The sequence below is a fragment of the Aspergillus luchuensis genome, chromosome 2, assembly GCF_016861625.1.
Source record: "Aspergillus luchuensis IFO 4308 DNA, chromosome 2, nearly complete sequence".
Taxonomy (NCBI): Eukaryota; Fungi; Ascomycota; class Eurotiomycetes; order Eurotiales; family Aspergillaceae; genus Aspergillus; species Aspergillus luchuensis.
The window spans coordinates 78338-97435 of NC_054850.1; the positions used below are offsets into that span (position 1 = coordinate 78338).

At 51.3% G+C, this 19098-nt stretch overlaps 8 protein-coding genes across 8 annotated transcripts; 4 read left to right on the forward strand and 4 right to left on the reverse strand.

Annotated features, from left to right (window-relative positions):
- Positions 1–69: 69 nt before the first annotated feature.
- On the forward strand, positions 70–784 carry AKAW2_20036S (uncharacterized protein; the record flags this gene model as incomplete). The annotated part of the gene is made up of 3 exons (XM_041684705.1): positions 70–214; positions 340–560; positions 623–784. The coding sequence occupies 3 exons, from the start codon at positions 70–72 to the stop codon at positions 782–784; spliced, it is 528 nt and encodes a 175-aa protein (XP_041538862.1).
- A 535-nt stretch (positions 785–1319) lies between these two features.
- AKAW2_20037A (uncharacterized protein) lies at positions 1320–3047 on the reverse strand (the record flags this gene model as incomplete). The annotated part of the gene is made up of 1 exon (XM_041684706.1): positions 1320–3047. One exon carries the CDS (start codon positions 3045–3047, stop codon positions 1320–1322), a length of 1728 nt encoding a protein of 575 aa, XP_041538863.1.
- A 3576-nt stretch (positions 3048–6623) lies between these two features.
- AKAW2_20038S (sugar O-acetyltransferase) lies at positions 6624–7436 on the forward strand (the record flags this gene model as incomplete). The annotated part of the gene is made up of 3 exons (XM_041684707.1): positions 6624–6730; positions 6783–7019; positions 7070–7436. 3 exons carry the CDS (start codon positions 6624–6626, stop codon positions 7434–7436), a joined length of 711 nt encoding a protein of 236 aa, XP_041538864.1.
- Positions 7437–7586: 150 nt separating this feature from the next.
- On the reverse strand, positions 7587–8680 carry AKAW2_20039A (zinc-dependent alcohol dehydrogenase family protein; the record flags this gene model as incomplete). Its single annotated transcript, XM_041684708.1, has 2 exons — positions 7587–8113; positions 8173–8680. The coding sequence occupies 2 exons, from the start codon at positions 8678–8680 to the stop codon at positions 7587–7589; spliced, it is 1035 nt and encodes a 344-aa protein (XP_041538865.1).
- A 599-nt stretch (positions 8681–9279) lies between these two features.
- On the forward strand, positions 9280–11828 carry AKAW2_20040S (FTFMHR domain-containing protein; the record flags this gene model as incomplete). Its single annotated transcript, XM_041684709.1, has 3 exons — positions 9280–9376; positions 9435–9486; positions 9542–11828. 3 exons carry the CDS (start codon positions 9280–9282, stop codon positions 11826–11828), a joined length of 2436 nt encoding a protein of 811 aa, XP_041538866.1.
- A 60-nt stretch (positions 11829–11888) lies between these two features.
- Positions 11889–12419, reverse strand: AKAW2_20041A (uncharacterized protein; the record flags this gene model as incomplete). Its single annotated transcript, XM_041684710.1, has 1 exon — positions 11889–12419. The coding sequence occupies one exon, from the start codon at positions 12417–12419 to the stop codon at positions 11889–11891; it is 531 nt and encodes a 176-aa protein (XP_041538867.1).
- Positions 12420–13078: 659 nt separating this feature from the next.
- Positions 13079–13339, reverse strand: AKAW2_20042A (uncharacterized protein; the record flags this gene model as incomplete). The annotated part of the gene is made up of 1 exon (XM_041684711.1): positions 13079–13339. The coding sequence occupies one exon, from the start codon at positions 13337–13339 to the stop codon at positions 13079–13081; it is 261 nt and encodes an 86-aa protein (XP_041538868.1).
- Positions 13340–16280: 2941 nt separating this feature from the next.
- Positions 16281–17333, forward strand: AKAW2_20043S (uncharacterized protein; the record flags this gene model as incomplete). The annotated part of the gene is made up of 1 exon (XM_041684712.1): positions 16281–17333. One exon carries the CDS (start codon positions 16281–16283, stop codon positions 17331–17333), a length of 1053 nt encoding a protein of 350 aa, XP_041538869.1.
- Positions 17334–19098: the final 1765 nt, after the last annotated feature.

A 19098-nucleotide genomic window follows, 5' to 3' on the forward strand; every position in this document is an offset into this window, starting at 1 on the left:
CATTGGACGTGAAGCATCCTTCGTCTCTGTATCACGTTACCTGATACCGACACGGCTGCAGATCTAGAGATGCAGTCACTTCTTTTCGTTCTCGCTGCTGTCGCAGCTCTTGTCACTCCCGGCCTTTCATGGAGCTTCCCTGGCACTTTCCCTGTAGTGAGGAGGGAATCTATTGAACCTGGCAGTCCCTTGTATGAATGCCATGCCAATTGCGGTACGTGTGGTGCAGCACCAATTTAAGTGTTATTCCAAGAATGACTCGATTTGATGCCTCTGCTCCTTTATTATGATCATTTCCAGTCCAACCGCTTCATGCAGCTAACCCGAGAAATGTCACAGGTGGCGTCATTCTTATCTCCCAAGACAGCGATGATTACTGCTCCAATTCAACCTACAAGTCCGAGCTCAGTGCTTGCCTGAAGTGTGCTTTGACATACAACATCTGGCAGTACTACGGCGACGACGTGAAGTCTGCAGCCGAGGCTTGCGGAGACAGTGCCACTCCTAGTGCATCTTCCGCTACCGGCGCTGCAGCCACTGCAACAGCTGCCTCCAATAGTGTATGTCATTTATCAATTGTCTGGTAGCACATCCAGATGTAACTAACGGGCCTTATTTGAAGTCTGCTACAAACTCTGGGAATATGGCAACCATCACTTCCACGGCTACACGGAGTAGCTCTGCTCCGTCGGCAACGTCTACTTCCGCTGCTAATACGTTGCTCGGTTCCAACGCATTGGTCTTGGTGTTAGCTGCTGCGGCCGGAGTAGGGGCTTTGATGTAGAAATTCTGTTGCAGGATACAAGATTCTAGTCCCTGGGTGTGAGTGTGGGGACTAGATACAAAGTGACTGGAGTCCGAGTAATGTATAGGATCACCATAGAAATCTCTCTGTGTAGTATATCATCCTGAGAATGATACTCAAAACAAAATAGACGTATATTCTCCTCATGATGACGGCGCGATCCTCCGTGGGTCAAGGTTGGTAGGAAGGGGACTATGGCCAAAATTAAGGGCAATAATAAATTTATCATCAACTATTCTTCATATGAACTATGTGCTTCACTAGGCACTTATGGCCGAAAATATGTTTTGTTTTCTGATCAGTGTTACGTCTTTTAAATGGCGATTCACAGATGCAAATAGAGTTACGCTAGTGGTAGTAAATGATACGCTCAATGAATGTGATGCTTTCGCAAATGGCCCAGGGAGGCCAGCGTTGTAGAGTCTAAGTATACACATAGTAAAATGACACTAAGTTAATATACATGAATAGATATTATGTCTCAATAATGCAATGCGCAGCCTTGTTTGGCTGTTTAGTAAAGGGGTACCTTGTAGGCGTCGAAGGTGTAATCCCAGGTATCAAGAGAGGCCTGGTCGTAAACACAGTTGAACTTGGTGCCGTTCTCGGTCCAGAGAGGACGAAGGGGCCAGGAGCAAAGCTGGGCGTTCTGGCCCTCCCACTCACCCGCCAGGTGGGTGGCGTTGAGAGTGTGAGGAACGATGCCCTTCTCAACCCAGTTGATCATGACAGCCAGGTTAGTCTGGGGGAAGGGGCCGTTGGCCTGGACATCATTGGTTGCGCAGTGAGAGGCACCCGGAACCAGGAATAGGCGGTACCAGTCACCCATAGCAGCGACACTGGCGTTGTAAGACATGTCCGGGTACATGATATTGCGGACAGAGTTGTAAAAGTGGACCGAAGAGCCGGTAGGAATAGACTGATCAGATTCACCGTGGAAAGTAATAATCTTACCACCCGCTTTCTCAAACTCAGTCAGATCAGGCCAGGTAGTCTGCATGACATCCTCATAGCGCTTCCAGCCCAGCTCCATCCAGTCACGGAGGGTGTCGTAGGTGACATTGTCGAGGGTAGACAGGTTGTCGGCATCGCGGAGCTCCAGAAACTTGGCAACCCACTCACCACCGGTAGAGGCAATGCTCAGTTCATACTCGCCCGTCTCGGAGTTGTAGGAGGTCTCGGCGTCACTGAAGGAGGCAGTAGGCTGGTATGAGATGTAGGCACGGCGGCCCTTGGAGTCATGCAGACCCCTGAGGATTTCAGCAGCCACGGCAGCACCCTTGGCAGAGACAGTGCCGTTGATGGCGGGGTCAGTGCCACGCTTGCCAAAACCAAGACCAATTCCGCTGCTGGAGCTGGCAGCACAATGGTAGGGAAGGCCAATGGTGGAGTTGATGTTGAAGTGGAGCTGGCAGAGATCGGTACGGGCAACAACACCGTCGACCTTGCCATCGAGAGAATCGCAAGCGTCAATGGTGGCATTGACGATCTTCTCCAGCTCACACGGAGGGGGGTAGTATCCGAGGGTCTTCTCAACAACGTTAGAGTAAAGATGGTTGGCCTGCTGCTGACCGTAGCGAATGGCAGGGGCACCAGGGATGACACCGTCATAGACGCCAGGGTACTTCTGTACCTGACTCCAGCCTTCACGACCACCCTCGGAGCAACCCTGGTAATAGGTGTACAGCCTCTCGTCCCCCATGCTATAGAAATTTTTGGTGAACTCCTTGCCGATAATGGTCAGCTCGCCGATACCGTGGTATCCCATGGAGTAGAGGGCCTCGTAGTTGATCGTGCCATTGGCCAGGAGGAAGGCAGTGTCCAATTCGCCGCCGAAACCGCCGTCGGTGGTACCGGCAACAGCACCATACATGACACCACCAGGCAGATAGCTAGAGCCGCCACTGATCATGTACGCCATGCCACCTGTAGCCAGGAAGCGGTTCTCGAAGCTCTCAGGGGCGGGAAGCCAGTACTGCAATTTCACGGTGTCACCGCGACCATTATGGGTGTAGTTGAACGTGACGCCGCAGTAATCGTAGGTGGCATCGGGGAAGAAAACCTGGCCGCTGGTGGAGGCGTTGTAGACGGGGGAGGCGGTTACAGAGGAAGGAATCATGGAGAGTCCGTACACAGAGGTGGGCAGGGCAGCCTTGACGTTGGCAGTGGTACAGACATCAGCCAGAGAAGCTGCATGGGCAGTAGTGGCGGTCAAACCCGCCATCATCGCAGCACGACGCATGATGGGCTTGCAACAAACGAGAGATGAAATTATGGTGCAAATGATGTCCAGGCAGATATAGAATTAAGTAACCTCGTTAAAGAGGGTAGGGAAAGAGTGGATGAACGATTGATGTCTTCTGGGCAATAGATGTGGTCGGAGGGAGCCTGGGTCTTATATAGCCTAGCATCTAACCATGACAGGCTCTCGTTTGGTCTGCCATGTGAGAGACCATCATTGTAGCAGAACAAGGCGAAAAGCTAGTCAGGAGACGCTCCCAGTAGATGCCAGTGACTATGGAGTTCGAACACCTCCCTCTCCCGGCCCCGAGCACTGGTTGATACAAGACTGCGTGTACTACGGTCCACCGAAAAAGTTAGCATGGTAGCCTAATAGATAGTGTCTACGATGTAGACAGATCGGTTGAAAGCTCCGAGTTGGAACACGCTAGAACGCATCTTGGTAGATTCGTCACAACGGGAGGCTGAGTGGGTCCAAGGCACCATTGTCTGCAGAGGTGCTCGGAATGTTTCCAGCATCATTCCGAGTACCAGTTGATGATCTCTTGTAGCTTACTTCCACATCGTTGTTCTAATCACTCCTGTTCAGGCGGTCTATAGAGGATTGAAGGTATTCCACGGCGTGGATCGAATCCGTTACCCCAGGCAGATTCCACAGCGTTTGCCCTTCTTGTTCCCAAACCAATGTAGGCGGACCTGCACTTAGACTGAAGCCACTAGTAATAGAACATAGCAGCAGACCTGCTGCCGAGACTTTGGCAGCAAAATATGGATGCTCCTCCTTGAGCAGGTTCCGAGATGCCGTCAATTTCCGCAGCGGCTGATATTGGGCATGGTACCATGGCTAGGCGCGGTGTTGAGCTTAAATCTTGAAAGATCAAAATTTGAAGAAAGTAGGTCTACTGCAGGATCTTCTCGACTCCCATGCCACGAACATGAGTCAGTAAGCCTTCACATCCACAAGCGCAGCATCCGTTGCACAAGGAGCATCTTAATTGGTTTTCTACATAATCTTTAATGGCATGGCACTGTTACTCATGTCGGCGGTTGGAGAGCAAACACTATTTTAAGGGTCCAAGTTAGGCAGGGTTCGTTGACGCCCCGTGCCGTCAAAAACTTTATCCGCCCTGTACGTAAAAGATTGTCGATGATGAAACCATCCACCACGCTCTCCTATATCTTGGAACAATCAGAGCATCCCTTGATTATACGTTATTTGACCGCGTCACGTATGGGCATAGTAGACCTTTGTTCACTTTCTAGGCACCAGCTTCTGAGCCTGAGAGGCAGGCTGTTGGGTCAGCTTGTGAATGATCTGGAATATGCTTGATTGAAAGTGGAACTTCTTTATCGGCGAATATTCGGGGATTTATTCGTCAAAGAAGTCGCTATAGGTTTTTTGGTACGAGACCTTACGTGGCGACCCCGTATCTTGGTGGGACCTGGGGTATTTCTTTATGCGGACCAGGAAAGAAGGCTAAACGGGTATAAAAAACTCTATCGTGTAATCCAACCTTTTGCAGAGCAATATGGAGGTGGTGCTACCTATAGGACGTAGTTCATCTGCGCCACTGACCAACTTATGCAGGTACGCAATGCTAGAAGATGGCACTAGACGCTACAGCACAGCTTTAGTAGTCAATACGCAAATCTCGATCATTTAGCCTATCACGTTCAATTGTGGCTTTTTTGGCTTAAACCTTGGTTGGTATCTAGCGCATGGTTATGTTTTGGTTGCTACATGGGTAGAAGGATATCAATTGTACTGGTTTTATAAGCACTCCTGTCTTTGAAGAATCATGGAGTCAAACAGAGCATCTTAGCAGGGGTCATTGTGCCGAACACATATGAGAGACAATTTCATGGCAGTTCAGGTGACCTTTGACAAATAAATGCCTATTTGATACACCTGTATGCCTATATGCTCGCAGTTCCCACCTATCGCAATTCATACTTCTTCTGCGTGCTGGGTAGAGACTTCCAATCTTAGTCTAGCTTCTGTAGTAAATTTCTCTGCCCCGCTGCCAAAGTATTAAACCTTTTCTCCTCCATGTGGGCTGGTTAGCTACAATCTGACTGTATATTACCAGCCCTTAACATAATCCGTGGGGAACCCCTAATTTTCAGCGGTTTCCCTGGGCCCATTATTCATCTTTTCTTCCACAGAATTACATATCATGTTTAAACAGAATCTGTGAATCAAGTGTAAGTCAGCGCAACAATTCCCTCATAGGGTTGACGGCAGGAGAGATACTGATGGGTTCAGGCAGCAGGATTTCTAGTCACAAAAAGAGCTCAACAGAACGCAGTCGGACTCCACAAAAGAGGGCCCCGTATATCTTTGCGGTGATAAGGTCGTCATGGCTCCACTTGGCGTTAACGTTGACGATCACAGTTTAGGGAGTCAATAGGCAGGCACACCTGGTGATAGAGTAGTATAGCTGTGGGCCCGGAAGTGAACTTAGTATCTGGTTGATTATTAGTGCGATGCGACTTTTTCTAGCAAGGCAGGGTGGTCCACCAGAGCAGACTCTTGGCTGCACGATGGGGTGGAATTTTACGTCAGACAAGCCACTGATATGGAACCAAAGGAATATCTCTGGTGATGATAACCCCTCAATCTGGAGCTTGCTGAGCCTGCACACTAGGCTGCCATTACAAGAAATTGTCTGACTGGGAGAAACATTCTAGTTGAAACGCATGGTTTTCACGCCGGTGCCCGACGAAATCTGCCCACACGGCAGATTACGGCCATCCTTTCACCCGTAGAAGGGGCTAGTACTATGTTCAGCCCTTCAAGATATGATGAGGCAGTCTTCCACTTCCTTCTTCAGCTACCTTTCTCATCTCATTTTCTTCTACCGCTTAGTATCACCTTCTACCCTCCCTTTTAAATGGAAATGCCGGTCTACAAATTTCCGTCCACCCCCTTCAGATACCTTTACGCATTACAATGATTTCATTTTACTGATTATAGACATGTAGCGCTTTTTGATATGTAGTGGACGGCGCGTTGGTATACCCAGCTTTGTTACGATTCATGGATTCCCTATTTGTGTGCAATGCCCGCCATGTACTTGTACGCAGGACAGGCAGGGTGCACATACACTGTCATAACAGGCTGGAGACACGCACAAAATGGGGTTATACGGGAAACTATGATCACTGTGCTGTGGCTACATGATCGACAGCTTTACTCTCGTTTTAATCTTCTCGCCTCCTGGAACTATGCTAAATATCAACACCAATTCCCCATGCTTGTGGAATCAATCATGAGTCTGTTCATTGCTAGGCCAGTTCTGTACTACATACATTCACCTTTTATAACTCAGACCTGTTGAAAGATGTCTCTCTATTTAGCTAGAGTTCATCTGCTCCTAAGCAGTGAGACATGCGGTTACTCCAGCAACGAATAACGGCGGTTGCAGTCTAATCAGGATGCCCCGCACATCTTTTAGGTTCCCCCGCGGTTCCCGGAGCCCAAGCGTCCTTTAACATTAACTTTCTCCTTCCACACAACCATCGCCATACACCCATCAGCCTCCTTCTACTTCGCTTCCTCTAGTACATCTCTACAATGTCTGTTGCTGCAACAGAGAAGCGACCGGAGATTATTGAGATTGCCCGGGATCTGAATCATGTTCCCATGTGCGAAGACTACGAGCGCATGATCTCCGGCATGCTGTAGGAGACTTCATTCCATGTGCAATGCATGCACCCCCTAACGGTCTCTCAGATATAATCCCATTGTTCCCCGGTTGATGGAAGCTCGTCATCGGGCCCGCGGAGTCACTCAGGACTACAACAACCTGGATGCAAAATCCGTGTCGTACGAGAAGATCGCAGACGTGCGATTTGAGCTGCTGCAACAGGTGGTGGGGAGAGTCGGCTCGGGAACCTTTGTGGAACCCCCATTCAATCCAGACTATGGCTGTAACATTGTCATTGGCCGTGATTGCTTCATCAACTTCAAGTGAGTTCATCCGTACAAGCGGCAAGCTTTTGTCGCTAACAGTAAATAAGCTTCACTGCCCTCGACACCAGCTTGATCATCATCGGCGACCGCGTGCAGTTTGGCCCCAACGTCAACCTCTTCACGGCCGGACATGATGTCAGTGTACTCTCGCGCCGCAAGTTTGTCGAATTTGGCCATCCCATTCGTATCGGCGATGACTGCTGGATCGGCGGCAACGTTGTCATCTTGCCTGGGGTGACCATTGGCGAGGGCTCAACTATCGGCGCGGGTTCCGTCGTCACCAAGGATATTCCTCCTTTCTCTGTGGCCGTGGGAAATCCCTGTCGCGTGCGCAAGACCATCCCGTCTGCAGAGGAGGAGGAGCAGGACCCGAACAACCCTTACCGCAATATGGTGCGCGAAGATAGACAATAGACTGATACAGATTAGGTGATTGGGCTTCCATAACTGACCAGTCAAACCCATATCTGAGATTCTGTTCATGTAGACCAACTATAGCAATGATTTTTTATTGTACACATAACATCTCATTTATTTACCGTCCACCATAACCCTGTGCTCAGCTCAAAATTCAATGCAAACCTTGCCAACATGCTGCCCACTGGCCAGGTAGTTATAGGCCTCGACCACCTGGTCACGACTGAACTTGAACGTCTTCTCAACCGGCACGGGAAGATCCCGGTTTCCAATGAAACGCGCCGCTTCTTCCAGCAGCTGCTTGGATCCCGTCATAATACCACGAACCACGGCGCCCTTGCCAAGAGCCAATGCAGCAACGTCCGGCATTTCCTCCTGGGCAGCCTGAGCCAGGAAACCAATCACTGCAATATTGCCACCGTACGCGACGGCGTCGAGTGACTGCTTGATGGTTCCCGCTCCTCCGTTCTCAAAAATGTAATCTGCACCCTGGCCGTTCGTAACCTTCTGCACCTCAGCAGCCCAGTCGGGCGTTTTCTTGTAGTTGATAGTATGGTCAACGCCATACTTCTCCTTGACATACTGGAGTTTCTCGTCGGAGGATGAGGTGATAATAGTAGTCGCGCCGGCCGCCTTGGCCAGGACAAGACCAGTGATGGACACTCCACCGGTTCCTAAACAGATCATCAGATACTGCAATCACAAACAAGAGGAATTATGCATGACAACATACCCAAGAAAAGCACCGACTGGCCCGGGCGCAGAGGTAGATTTCCGTACAAAGCATTCCACGCCGTAACTCCGGTGCACACGACACCCGCCCACTGGGCATAGCTCAACTTGGAAGACTCGGGGATCTTAACCACAGCGTGTGCAGGCACAGAGAAGTATTCCCGCATGACACCATCAACAGGACCACCCAAGCCCCAATGCCAGCTCTTCAAGGGGCCGTACGTGGTAGCGAGGTCAAAATTGACGATAACCTTGTCTCCTTGCTGCAGTCCGGAGACGCCCTCACCAACCTCGACGATGTCACCGGCAGCATCAGAGCCCGGCACGACCTGATCCTTGACAGGAAAGGGATATTTGCCGGTGGAGATGGCAATGTCACGGAAGTTCAGGGCAACACTGCGGACTTTGATGAGAACTTCATGCTTGCCGGCGGAGGGGATGGCTTCTTGGTGTTGGGCCAGCTTGTCCCAGGAATCGCGGGCGGAGAGACGAAGAACTGTTTGGGACATGTTGAGATATGTTTCTAAGGTGTAGGAAGAGTTGAGTGTAGTCCTGAATAACGGTACTATTGATGTGATAGCACGATTTTTCAGTATTATTTGATTATTTAGTTTGATTGTGATGTCTAGTTACGACTTGCAGGCGGCCAGCATATATATTTATGCTGTCGCCGTATTTCTGCCCCAACTGGTATCGTCATAATGGTCGCGATGCGAGATAACGTTATTATAAATCAAGAATGAGTACTGAACACCATCATATAAAGCTTAATAATAATCTAGTGAGTACCCCTCTCTAAGACGTGGTTTTCAGAAGGGTTCTCGTTGGGGTCAAAATGATACCTTCATAAGGCGGCGATTGGGGCAGAAATCTAGGTACCAGTTAGGTTATAGGTTGGGAAAGTCATGATCTCATTGAGAACCAGTAGCCAATAAGCATCCGAATCAACCAAATAACTGGGGCCATCTGGCATGCTGACTCATCTCGTACACTGTCCTCCTTTTCTGCCCCGATTCTGCTCCAATTTCTGCCCCAATATGTGCCCCGAATAACCATCCCAACCCTTCCCCATCATCAGTACCCAAGCAGAATTTCCATACCACTCTGAATGGCGCCAGGAAGACCCAAACTTCATATCCCCCCCTGTACCTTCTGTGGCAAGACCTTTAATCGGTCGCACCACCTGCGGCGACATGAGCGGATTCGTAAGTGGCCCTTCACCGCATCACCCTCCAATCCGGTACGACACTGACCTTTTTGTAGATACCCAGGAAAAGCCGTTCCAATGCCACTGCGGCCATGCATTTGCCAGACAGTAAGCCATTATCATGTAAAAGCAACTTTAATAATGTTCTGCCAACATATTGAAGGGACCTTCTGAGGCGCCATAACCGGGTATCCCACTCTTCCACGGCACTCCAGTCGCCCCCAGAGAAATCTTCCAATACTGGGTCTTCGAGCGCTGGTCCGGATCAATTCGATTCAAACAACTCGTCCCTAGCACGCACTGCAGGCTTGGAAAATGTCGTCTCGGCGTCGAATCTGTCTGCTTCGACAGCCCCATTTCCGAGTATAACTACTCCGACCGCATGGGACGAGCCATCCCAGACACTTCCTGCTTTCTTACAATCCTCCCTGGAAAGCTTCCCCGAGATGGAGTTGGGGCAGGACCCAATTTCCGATAACTTTGCCTTTGCATTTCCCAACTTTGTCCCCTCTCAGTTCCTCAACACTGAGATCTCTCTCTCAGAGCTTCTCGAGCAGTTTCCCGCACAGGGGCTGGAGTCTCAGGGACCACGGCCGTCTTCAACGCCAGCTGGTCCGCCCGCTGCCTCTCCCGACGACACAACAGACTACTCTGGTGACCTGCCTGATCCTAAGTACCGGTTACAGCGACGATTGCCAACGCTAGATGACCAGCCGCACAAAAGTGGCCTGGAGGCGCAGCTCGACGCGGCAGGATGTCCGTGGGCAATCTCCGCTGTCGCTTACAAGGTCATCATGGACAAATTGACCGCGAGGCGGACCACCTTGAGTGAATTGTTATTACCATCCAGGTGCGCTCTCGTGCGGTATCTGGAAGGCTACTTCCGAGGATTTCATGATCACCTTCCGTTCCTGCATGTGCCGACCTTCCGCGCAGAGACCGTTGAACCGGAGCTCCTCCTTGCGATGGCGGCTGTCGGCGCCTTGCATCGCTTTGAGCATCACAAGGGTCACCAGTTGTACGTTGCAGCGCGGTCTCTGATCGACCAGAACACACAGGATCATCGTCGCAGACTGATTAGCCAGTTAGTCGGCCGTTCGCCAGGGTCTGCAGCATATGCTAGTCCTTTTTCGAACAGTCGCCACAATTCGAGAAACCCAACCAGTGCAGATGAGCTGGCTGAAGACAACACCACTGAACTTCAGCGAGCACAAGCCTTGATCATTCTTACAGCCATGAGTTCTTGGGGTGAGGAAGTACTTGCGCAGGATAGTCTAGCGATGAGCAGCCAGTTGGCGGTGCTCGTGCGGAAAATGGGAATTCAAGAAACAGACAACTGTGCAGATGCCGAACTGAGCTGGCCGGCGTGGGTGGCACACCAACAGCGGCGACGCACCTTCTTGATCGCATACATCGTCTTTAACCTGCAGAGCATCATCTTCAACATTCCACCGCAGATTCTTACCAGCGAGGTGGCCGTGTGTCTGCCATCCTGCGAATCAGAATGGAGGGCCTCATCACCCGCTGCGTGGGAGCGACATCGCGCCGTGTCCCGGCTACATGAACGCGCATTCACCTCGACACTCAACGACCTTCTCAACGGAAACGATATTACCAACGATAGTCTCATATCTCCATTCTCCAATTATATCCTCATTCATGGCCTGGTGCAGCGCATCTACTTTGAGCGACAAGCCGCCGGCGGTAGTTTGCGCGCCCCGCTCATAGAATCCCTCGAATCTGCACTGAAGCACTGGCAAGCCAGCTGGGAGAGCACGTGGGATTCCAGTCTGGACCCATACTCTCCCAAGGGGCCTTTGGGTTTCAACGCAACCGCACTGCTCCGACTGGCTTACATCCGCTTGAATTGCCGGACAGGGCACTGCCATGAGCTCCTATCTAGCGATACGACTCGGCTTAAATCCCTCATCTCTTCAACACCACCGCCGAACCATATCAGTCGTTCTCCTTCCCTCGATCGCGCTATTCTCCAGTGCATTCACGCGCTGAGCATTCCTGTGCGGGTGGGAATTCCCTACGTCGCGCGTACACAGACCTTGGACTGGAGCGTACAACACTCCATTTGTCACCTCGAGTGTGCGGTGCTATTGATACGGTGGATGCAGATACTGTCTATTGCAGTGGCAGCAAGTGGGATGGGCAGTCTGCGGGAGGATGAACGGAAGCTGCTCCGCATGGTGGAGTTCTTGATCCAGGAGACACATTTTGTGGAGGAGGACGCCAAGGAGGGAGAGAGCGAAGCGGAGAAGATCCAGCGGCTGGCGAGGATGACCGCGCAGGTATGGGCGGAGATATCAAGCGGGATTCATGTCTTTGACCTGGTTCGGAGGATTGGCGATGCGTTGGGGGGTTTTGCGGACATGCTAACGAGGGAAGGGGGTAGTGAGACATATTGTCTCTCCTCCAGCGCTGGAAGTGTGAGCCGGTAAGGGAAACGAATTGATTAACCTCGGTTTAATCTATCAGAATTATCATAGCACCACCATGAGCTACTTCAACGCCGGCAGCGCCAACGCAAAGACATTTTCCGGGTCAAACCTCTCCTTCAGCTCGCGCACCACCTCCGCATTGGTACCAAACGCTTTCTTGACTGCCTCATCTGGCTTCATGCTCGCCAATCTCATCAAGGACACATACGCCGTGGACACAACATTCCCCTCGTCGACCTGCGCAACCTCCTTTGCCGTCTTAACCGCCCACTCCTCAGATGTGCCCGCATTCTGCTCATCCGTACCACATCCGAGAATCTCAAGCATATAATGAGGCTCCCTCGTTGCGAACACGGAATGCTCAAGCTTGCTTGCATCTTCACCAGCAGACTGCCCCCGCAACTGATGAATTGAGAGCATCGTGCCCGGATCCGACGGCATCGATGCCACATTCCGCCCAATCATCTCCGCCACGACGGGGTTGATGCGCCGGATGTTATGCGTCTGGAGGGAGCCATATACAGACTCGGGGACGAGGGCACCATTACCTGCAAACCAGTCCGGAATGGTCGTAGGGGCGACGGTGCTCATGAGAAGAGGGGCGAGGGAAGATATTTTCTCGACCCATCGTTGGCCCTCTCCCAGGTCGGGATGGCTCCATGTGAAAAGCACAGCGAAAACGCGACCGTGAGGACTGTTGAGGGCGGCCTGCTGCAGGGTCACTGGGGGAGGAAGGCCCTCTGTGTTGAGGAGGTCCTCGTAGGCGGCATTGAAGGTGATGATGGTTTGGGCAATATCAGAGGAGTCGAAGATGATAGCGCCGGCGAGGAGCTATACTTCCAGTTTAGATCGTGTATAATACGGGGAAAGATGAGAAGATACCTTTGTAAGCGGATAGACCCTGATAGTAACATCGACAATGATGCCGAAAATTCCCCCTGCACCACGGATACCACGCAGGTGGCACTCATCAGCCACAATGATCTCCCCGTTAGCATCCACCACCGTGGCTTCTAGAATCTGATCGACCCCCAGCCCCCAATGAGACGAAAATGGCCCATAGCCGCCATACGTGGCCCAGCCGACATATCCGACGGTAGGGATAGAACCGGTCGGAGTACACAGCCCTTCCTCCCAAAGAATACTAGCCAGTTCACCTTGGAGGATACCTCCCTGAACTGTGGCGGATTGACGATCCGGGGCGATAGTAACGGCCGTCAAGGCGCGCAGGTCGATGAGGAGGGCGCCATCTAAAACGGGCGACCCTCGAGATTGTGGCCGCCCGAGCGAACGGTAAAGGGTACAGCATGAGACTTGGCGAATTTGACGAGCGCTGCGACATCAGCGGGAGACTGGGGCTGCACGATGGCCAGCGGACGGGCGTTGATGCCGGCGATCCACCCCCGGCTGGCTGTGGGTACATACTCGGCGGAGGTGGGCGGGATGTAGCCAATGCTGGGGTGTGAGAGGAGAAAGGCCTCCAGGGCTGTGAGTGGCGTGGAACCGGTCATGACGCCAGCCTGTATGATTTTGAAAAGGGATAATTGAGGATGAAACGAGTGAAGTGTTCATGATTGATTTATAATAAGCAAAAGAGGGGTCGCGTAAGGCTGTTCAGCTTGCTGACAGCCATGCAGTCATTAATTAGTTTGTAAATCGTGTAAGGTTTTCTGGCACAGGCGGACCGTTGTTCCATATCTCACCTCATCATTTCCAACATCGTAGATGCTCTACTGTGTATTCACCCATATGAATGCCAGTGTGGTACCACCCTAAGGTCGCGGACAGTTGTTCCAAGTCCAAACCCAATCTCGTCGTCCAATAGCATGAGCCTTGAACGTTTCCTGATGCAGTTAATATTGGGTTGGCATCAGCACTACTGGGTAGTCGAATGCTCGGACCTCGTATCTATTGTCTATAATTGGTCGATCCGTCTAGCCTGAGGAACTTTGGTAGGGTTTTTGTGGGTCACTGAGTTCGTTGAATCTTCTGGGGGTGTTGCAGCCTTGTGAGTCGGTAAGTGAATGGATGTCTGTCGGTATATTAATGCATAGTACACATTAGATTATAATACCTCGATGTGTAATATATTCAAGAACTATTTTTCAGCCGCCCGTGCTTTTAGATCCGCTATGCGCGGAGCATTTCCTGTTGTTGGATATGAGGCTCTTTGACTCTGATCCCGACCAATTTCGCCTTAGAAATCCACAGGATAGCTGGCGTGTAGCCGGCTATTATAAAACCTGTTGCACTCTAAATGCGACAAACCCGAACCTAGGTGAATGATAACTTCGGACGCGGTGCTTGGGAAATCCCGCGGGATGCGTTTCCGTTTATTGCGCATGACCTGAAGAATAGCTCATTAATGCTAATGACACATCGCTCGGCTATTCATCTTGTGTCACTTTCTTGCAAAAGAGGACAAAACTCGTAAAGGAAATGAAAACTGCATATACATGGACACTAAACCATCTGCGTCAGCGTGAAAAATCATATCCGTCCAAAGAATAATACTTTAGTCTGGAGTGCGAAGCTCGGCTGAAGCTGGCTAATCTGACACGGTTCTCGGATCAACTGACAATATCAAAAAGTGGTGATATATGCTACTTAAAGGTTCTGCCAAACTTCAGGGCATCCAAGCACATATGCGAAAGTGGGCATATAACAGTCCCTGAAGCGGGTCTACGGCCAGTTGGCCTGAATTTGAGCATGGCCAAGACTTACCAGGCAAATTAAAGGCAATTTCGGACCTGTACTACATACACTAGCTGTGATTGATGTATCACCTTAGTTCCAACGACATGGGCGTATACTAACCTGCTGTGCAGGGATTTGTCGCCGTCCGTCGTAGAAGCCGCAGTATATCGTTTTGGTCTACTCAGTATTCATACCTAATCTGCGAGATAGCCCTGCAATGTCGAGAGCATGGGCTGCCCATAGGAGCACAGGGAACCGACACTGCCCTACATGGTGTCACTTATTGTCGCATCTTCCCCTTGTGCGGGACCGCGGCAGCCGAGCTAACCCTAGGCGCGAGCAATTGACTCGACAACCTACTCGGCCGGAGGATTGTCGCATATTCAGGACCGGGAAATGGCACGAGCCATGGGCACTTACTTCTTGATTCAGGACACGCTTTGCCTACTTTGAAGTACTTGAGGGACATTCATTGTGGAGCAAAATGTAGTCAGCGGAAGTTCGGCAAACCACTAAACTGATAGGAGTAACTTGTAACGCCCCAAAACATGGATAAGCTCACAACCGTCATCAAGTCTGCATCGTACCTACGTCAGTAGCGTAGTCCTTGCCGCTTTCACCGATCATTTTGCTCTGTGGACCCTCGTTGCCGGAGTGATACCGTGGAGGGTTAACTGGTGCGCAGATCTGTCAGTCTCAAACCTCGAGCCGAAGATGATCGGCAGGAGGCCACGCCAGCTTTCCCCATCAACAGTCAGAAGTGTATCGCTACCACAACCGCCACCCCGACCTCCCAGATCAAGCTTCAATGAGGGCCCCTTGACCTCATGTGGCTGGGACCCTTTGAATCTGCATCATTCTGCGTTTCAGGGCAGGGCTGACCGCCTGGTCCCTTATTGCAACACCCTGGAGAGCGACAGGGTCCAGGCGCTTTAGGTAGGCACCACGGAGTCATGAAATAATTTCCAGTAACTGATCTGGTATACGAAGTCATCAAAGCACATGGTATCTGCGTCGGAATTAAGTTAACTGGAGGCTTGCATTCGGGGAAAAACCATCGCGCAGCATCGCTACCACGCTGGCGACATGGTGAATGACAGTTCTCCTACTACTTTTGTACCGGCATTACCTAAACAGAATAGAAAACCACGATTCCAGCCTTGCAGGTCGTCCGGTGGAATCAAAATGGTGGACACTGTTGAGTCAATATGGCCAACACGGCCGAACAGTTAGCTTCAGCCCAAGTCTGGCCCAGGCACAGGGGAAGAGCAGCAGCGTCTCGCTTCCATTGTCGACAGGATTATCCCGAGATGTCTCTCTGATTGGTCATAGATTATCGATCTGATATCCCACGACCAGTTTTCTCCAGGGATGGCTGGAGGGATGATCGACACAGCCTGTTCTGGTCCCACCTTCAAGTGCCGATCGGTCACAGACAACTCACAAGGGACCCAGATACAGCGGAAGACGTCCAGTGTGGCTGGTACAATAATACAACAAGACATCCTCTCAGGCAATACTGAAACCGTTGTGACTTCACTGGGATTCCCTGTTCTTCTGGATTGCCGCCTTATCACCTCCACGTCACAATATGCTCTCAAACGCTGCCAGTGCCCCTTGCACTGGCTTCAAAGCTTAGACTATGGGCATTGAGGAACAATGTATTCCAATTGGTTTGATCATGAGCCGTCCTTGCTGATCGCTCCACTCGGCAACTGAGGACCTGGAGTGGCCTAACCTCGCAAGCAAACCCCCATGGTACCTGGACGGTGCCGAACTCGGAGAGAACCTACCAGGTGCTCTGTAACCTCTTCACCTCCCACGCTGAACGATGATCCTTCCCCAAGAAGGTGTATGGCTAGGCGCTTCAGGGCAGCTGGACACATTATAAAAGACTCTCATTTTCCGCTCCTTGAGATACCCTCCTTACAGCCCAATCACTCTGAAATCAACACTCAAAAGTCATTCTCTCTTTCATATCTAAATTCCAAAATGAAGCTTACCGGAGCTGTCTTGGCCAGCCTTGTCGGCTGCGTTGCTGCCCTGCCCCCAGCGCCTTTCTTCAACGGCCCTCCTCCCCCTCCTTCTGGCTCCGTGGCTCCCGCTCCTGAGGAATCCTCTTTCCCTCCTCCGCCTCCCCCTAGCTCCGTCTCCGGTGCTCCTCCCTCCGCGACCCCCGAGCCCTACGAGAAGCGCCAGTTCGGTGGCCCGTTCGGTGGCCCCCAGCCTTCCGGTCCCCCCGCTGGTCCCTCCGGTTCTTTCGGCCCCGCCCCCTCCGGCTCCCCTGAAGGATTCGGTAGACGTCAGTTCGGTGGTTTCGGCGGCTTCGGTGGTCCCTTCGATTCCGCTCCTTCTGCTACTCCCTCCGCCTTCCCCGGAGGCGGCTTCGGATTCGAACAGCGTCAGTTCCCCGGTCCCGCTGAGTCCACCCCCGCTGGTCCTCCTCCCTCCGGCACTCCTTCTCCCGTCCCATTCGGTGACTTCGGTGACTTTGGTGGCTTCGACAAGCGTCAGTTCGGTGGCCCCATCCAGTCTGCCCCCGCGGGTGCTCCCTCAGGTGCCCCCGGTCCTGCCCCCTCTGAGGGCCCCGGCGGCTTCGGAGGCTTCGGAGGCTTCAAGCGCCAGTTCGGATCTCCTGCAGAGGGACACGAGCAAGGCCCTCATGACCAGGCTCCTCCCTTCCCCAGTGGCGTCCCTTCCTTCGCTCCTTCTCCGGTCCCTACCCCGTCGGGTGCCATTGAGGAGCGCCAGTTCGGTGCATTCCCTACACCGACTCCTGTCCCCAGCGGCCCCGCTGGTGGCTGGTAAACAGCTCATATCATCGATATGAGACACGGAAATCCACGTGCAGCATAGCGCTTAGGTTTGTTGCAGTAATGGAACTGTATAGCCACTGTGTCGGGTAATAGACTCGCCGTGCGGCGAAGTGTGTATTGGTGGACTTGAAGACCTGGGATATATGTGTTATGTTAACTAATTCTGCTTCACGTGTTAATGTCTTTCATTTATATGGTCTTTGGTCAGAAATGTTTTGTGCATGTTTCTAGAGACTCAAAAATGTAGTAACATATCTTGTTGCAAATATACAATGCGGCTACTGCTGTCACTCCCACCAGAAACTGCAACAGAGAATGTTAATGATGGTGTTGGCTGAGACTGGGACCCATAAGCAAGTTCAATTTAAGTTAGTAGTTCCGAATTGCATGATCCGTAGCTAGAGCGACATCGGACTACTTAAGTGCTCATTGGCGGGGTCCTCTTGGGCCAGGAGCGGGCTGCACGGATGCCCAATCTTATCACCGAAAACCCCACACCCTGAATGATCATTTCAACTTTCTTACCGTGATAAGCTTCTACAATCAATTACGGACGTTTTTCTCCCCGGATATTGATTGTATGACACGAGTGAAAATTACCTCTACAAATGTTCGTCGCCGACGACACAAATTGAAGGCTCAAGGTGGCAGTTATGTGCACCCGGGCGATCCTCCAACGCTACGGATGGTCTCCTTTGGCATGGTTGTGCGGGATTGCCCATGAACAATCCGCTATTGTATGTAGAGAGTAGTAGCTTTTTTTCTCGAAGTGTCTGAGGGAACATATGTGGGTATTCGTGGTTCTATAACAGTTGACGAAAATTGCACAATGTGCGCAATAGCCGTGGAAGCCATCCAAAGCCGATCATATCAGGAGGGAAAGCCGAGAGCGAAGCTTTAAGGATAATTTTCCAACCTTCGTGTCGAACACGTTTCTAGTCTACCCTGAGGAACACCGGCTCAACCAGCCAATGCCAACGAATTTTGGCTTACCCGACTGATATTCTGGATGCATTTTCGGGTATTTCGCCCGTCATATGCCTTGAGTATGAGATGAGCGGATATAGAGAACTCCTCGCCAGAGAAAGAACACTTTCCAAGCTGGCCCTGTGCGGGCTGGATTTGTCCTATACATTATATGTCCATTAATACATCTGCGCTTGCACCACATTGGCCGAAGGAGATGTTTACACCATTCAAAATAACACTATTCAAGTCGAATGACAATAAAGTGACTGTCTATCAGCCTCTGAATCCTTTTCCTGCCGACTATTTCCGATGGGAGAAACCTACTTTCTTACAGGGACACAATCCTTCAATACTTGCCATGCGAAAAGAATGCTATGTTAAAAGGGCGTAGCATTCTGGATTTCTATACTCTGTATTTTCCGGTCACCAGAGTTTCCTACGAACACCGCCCCGACCGTCTAGGCCATGGTGATTCAACTTGCACGCCATTCTCTAACGCCCATGGCGTGCCGTGTGGTATCATTGTTAAATGCAGGTAGTATTTTTGTGCTCTGCAAAGGCTCTACGCCGAAGCTCTGGGGTGAGAAAGTCGTTTGGATCGAATTCGAGTTTGACGAATTCACTCGCGTCCCCTTCTTGCTTCTTTTACATCCCCGTAGTGGGCTCTGCGGAAGAGTTGTTCTGATTATCATCACATGGGAAGCATTTGGGAGCGCGCGGCCAGAGTGGGAGGACATCCTCCTAGCGTGAGCTGATAACTAGAGGTCAGAAGCAAGAAAAGCAATCTT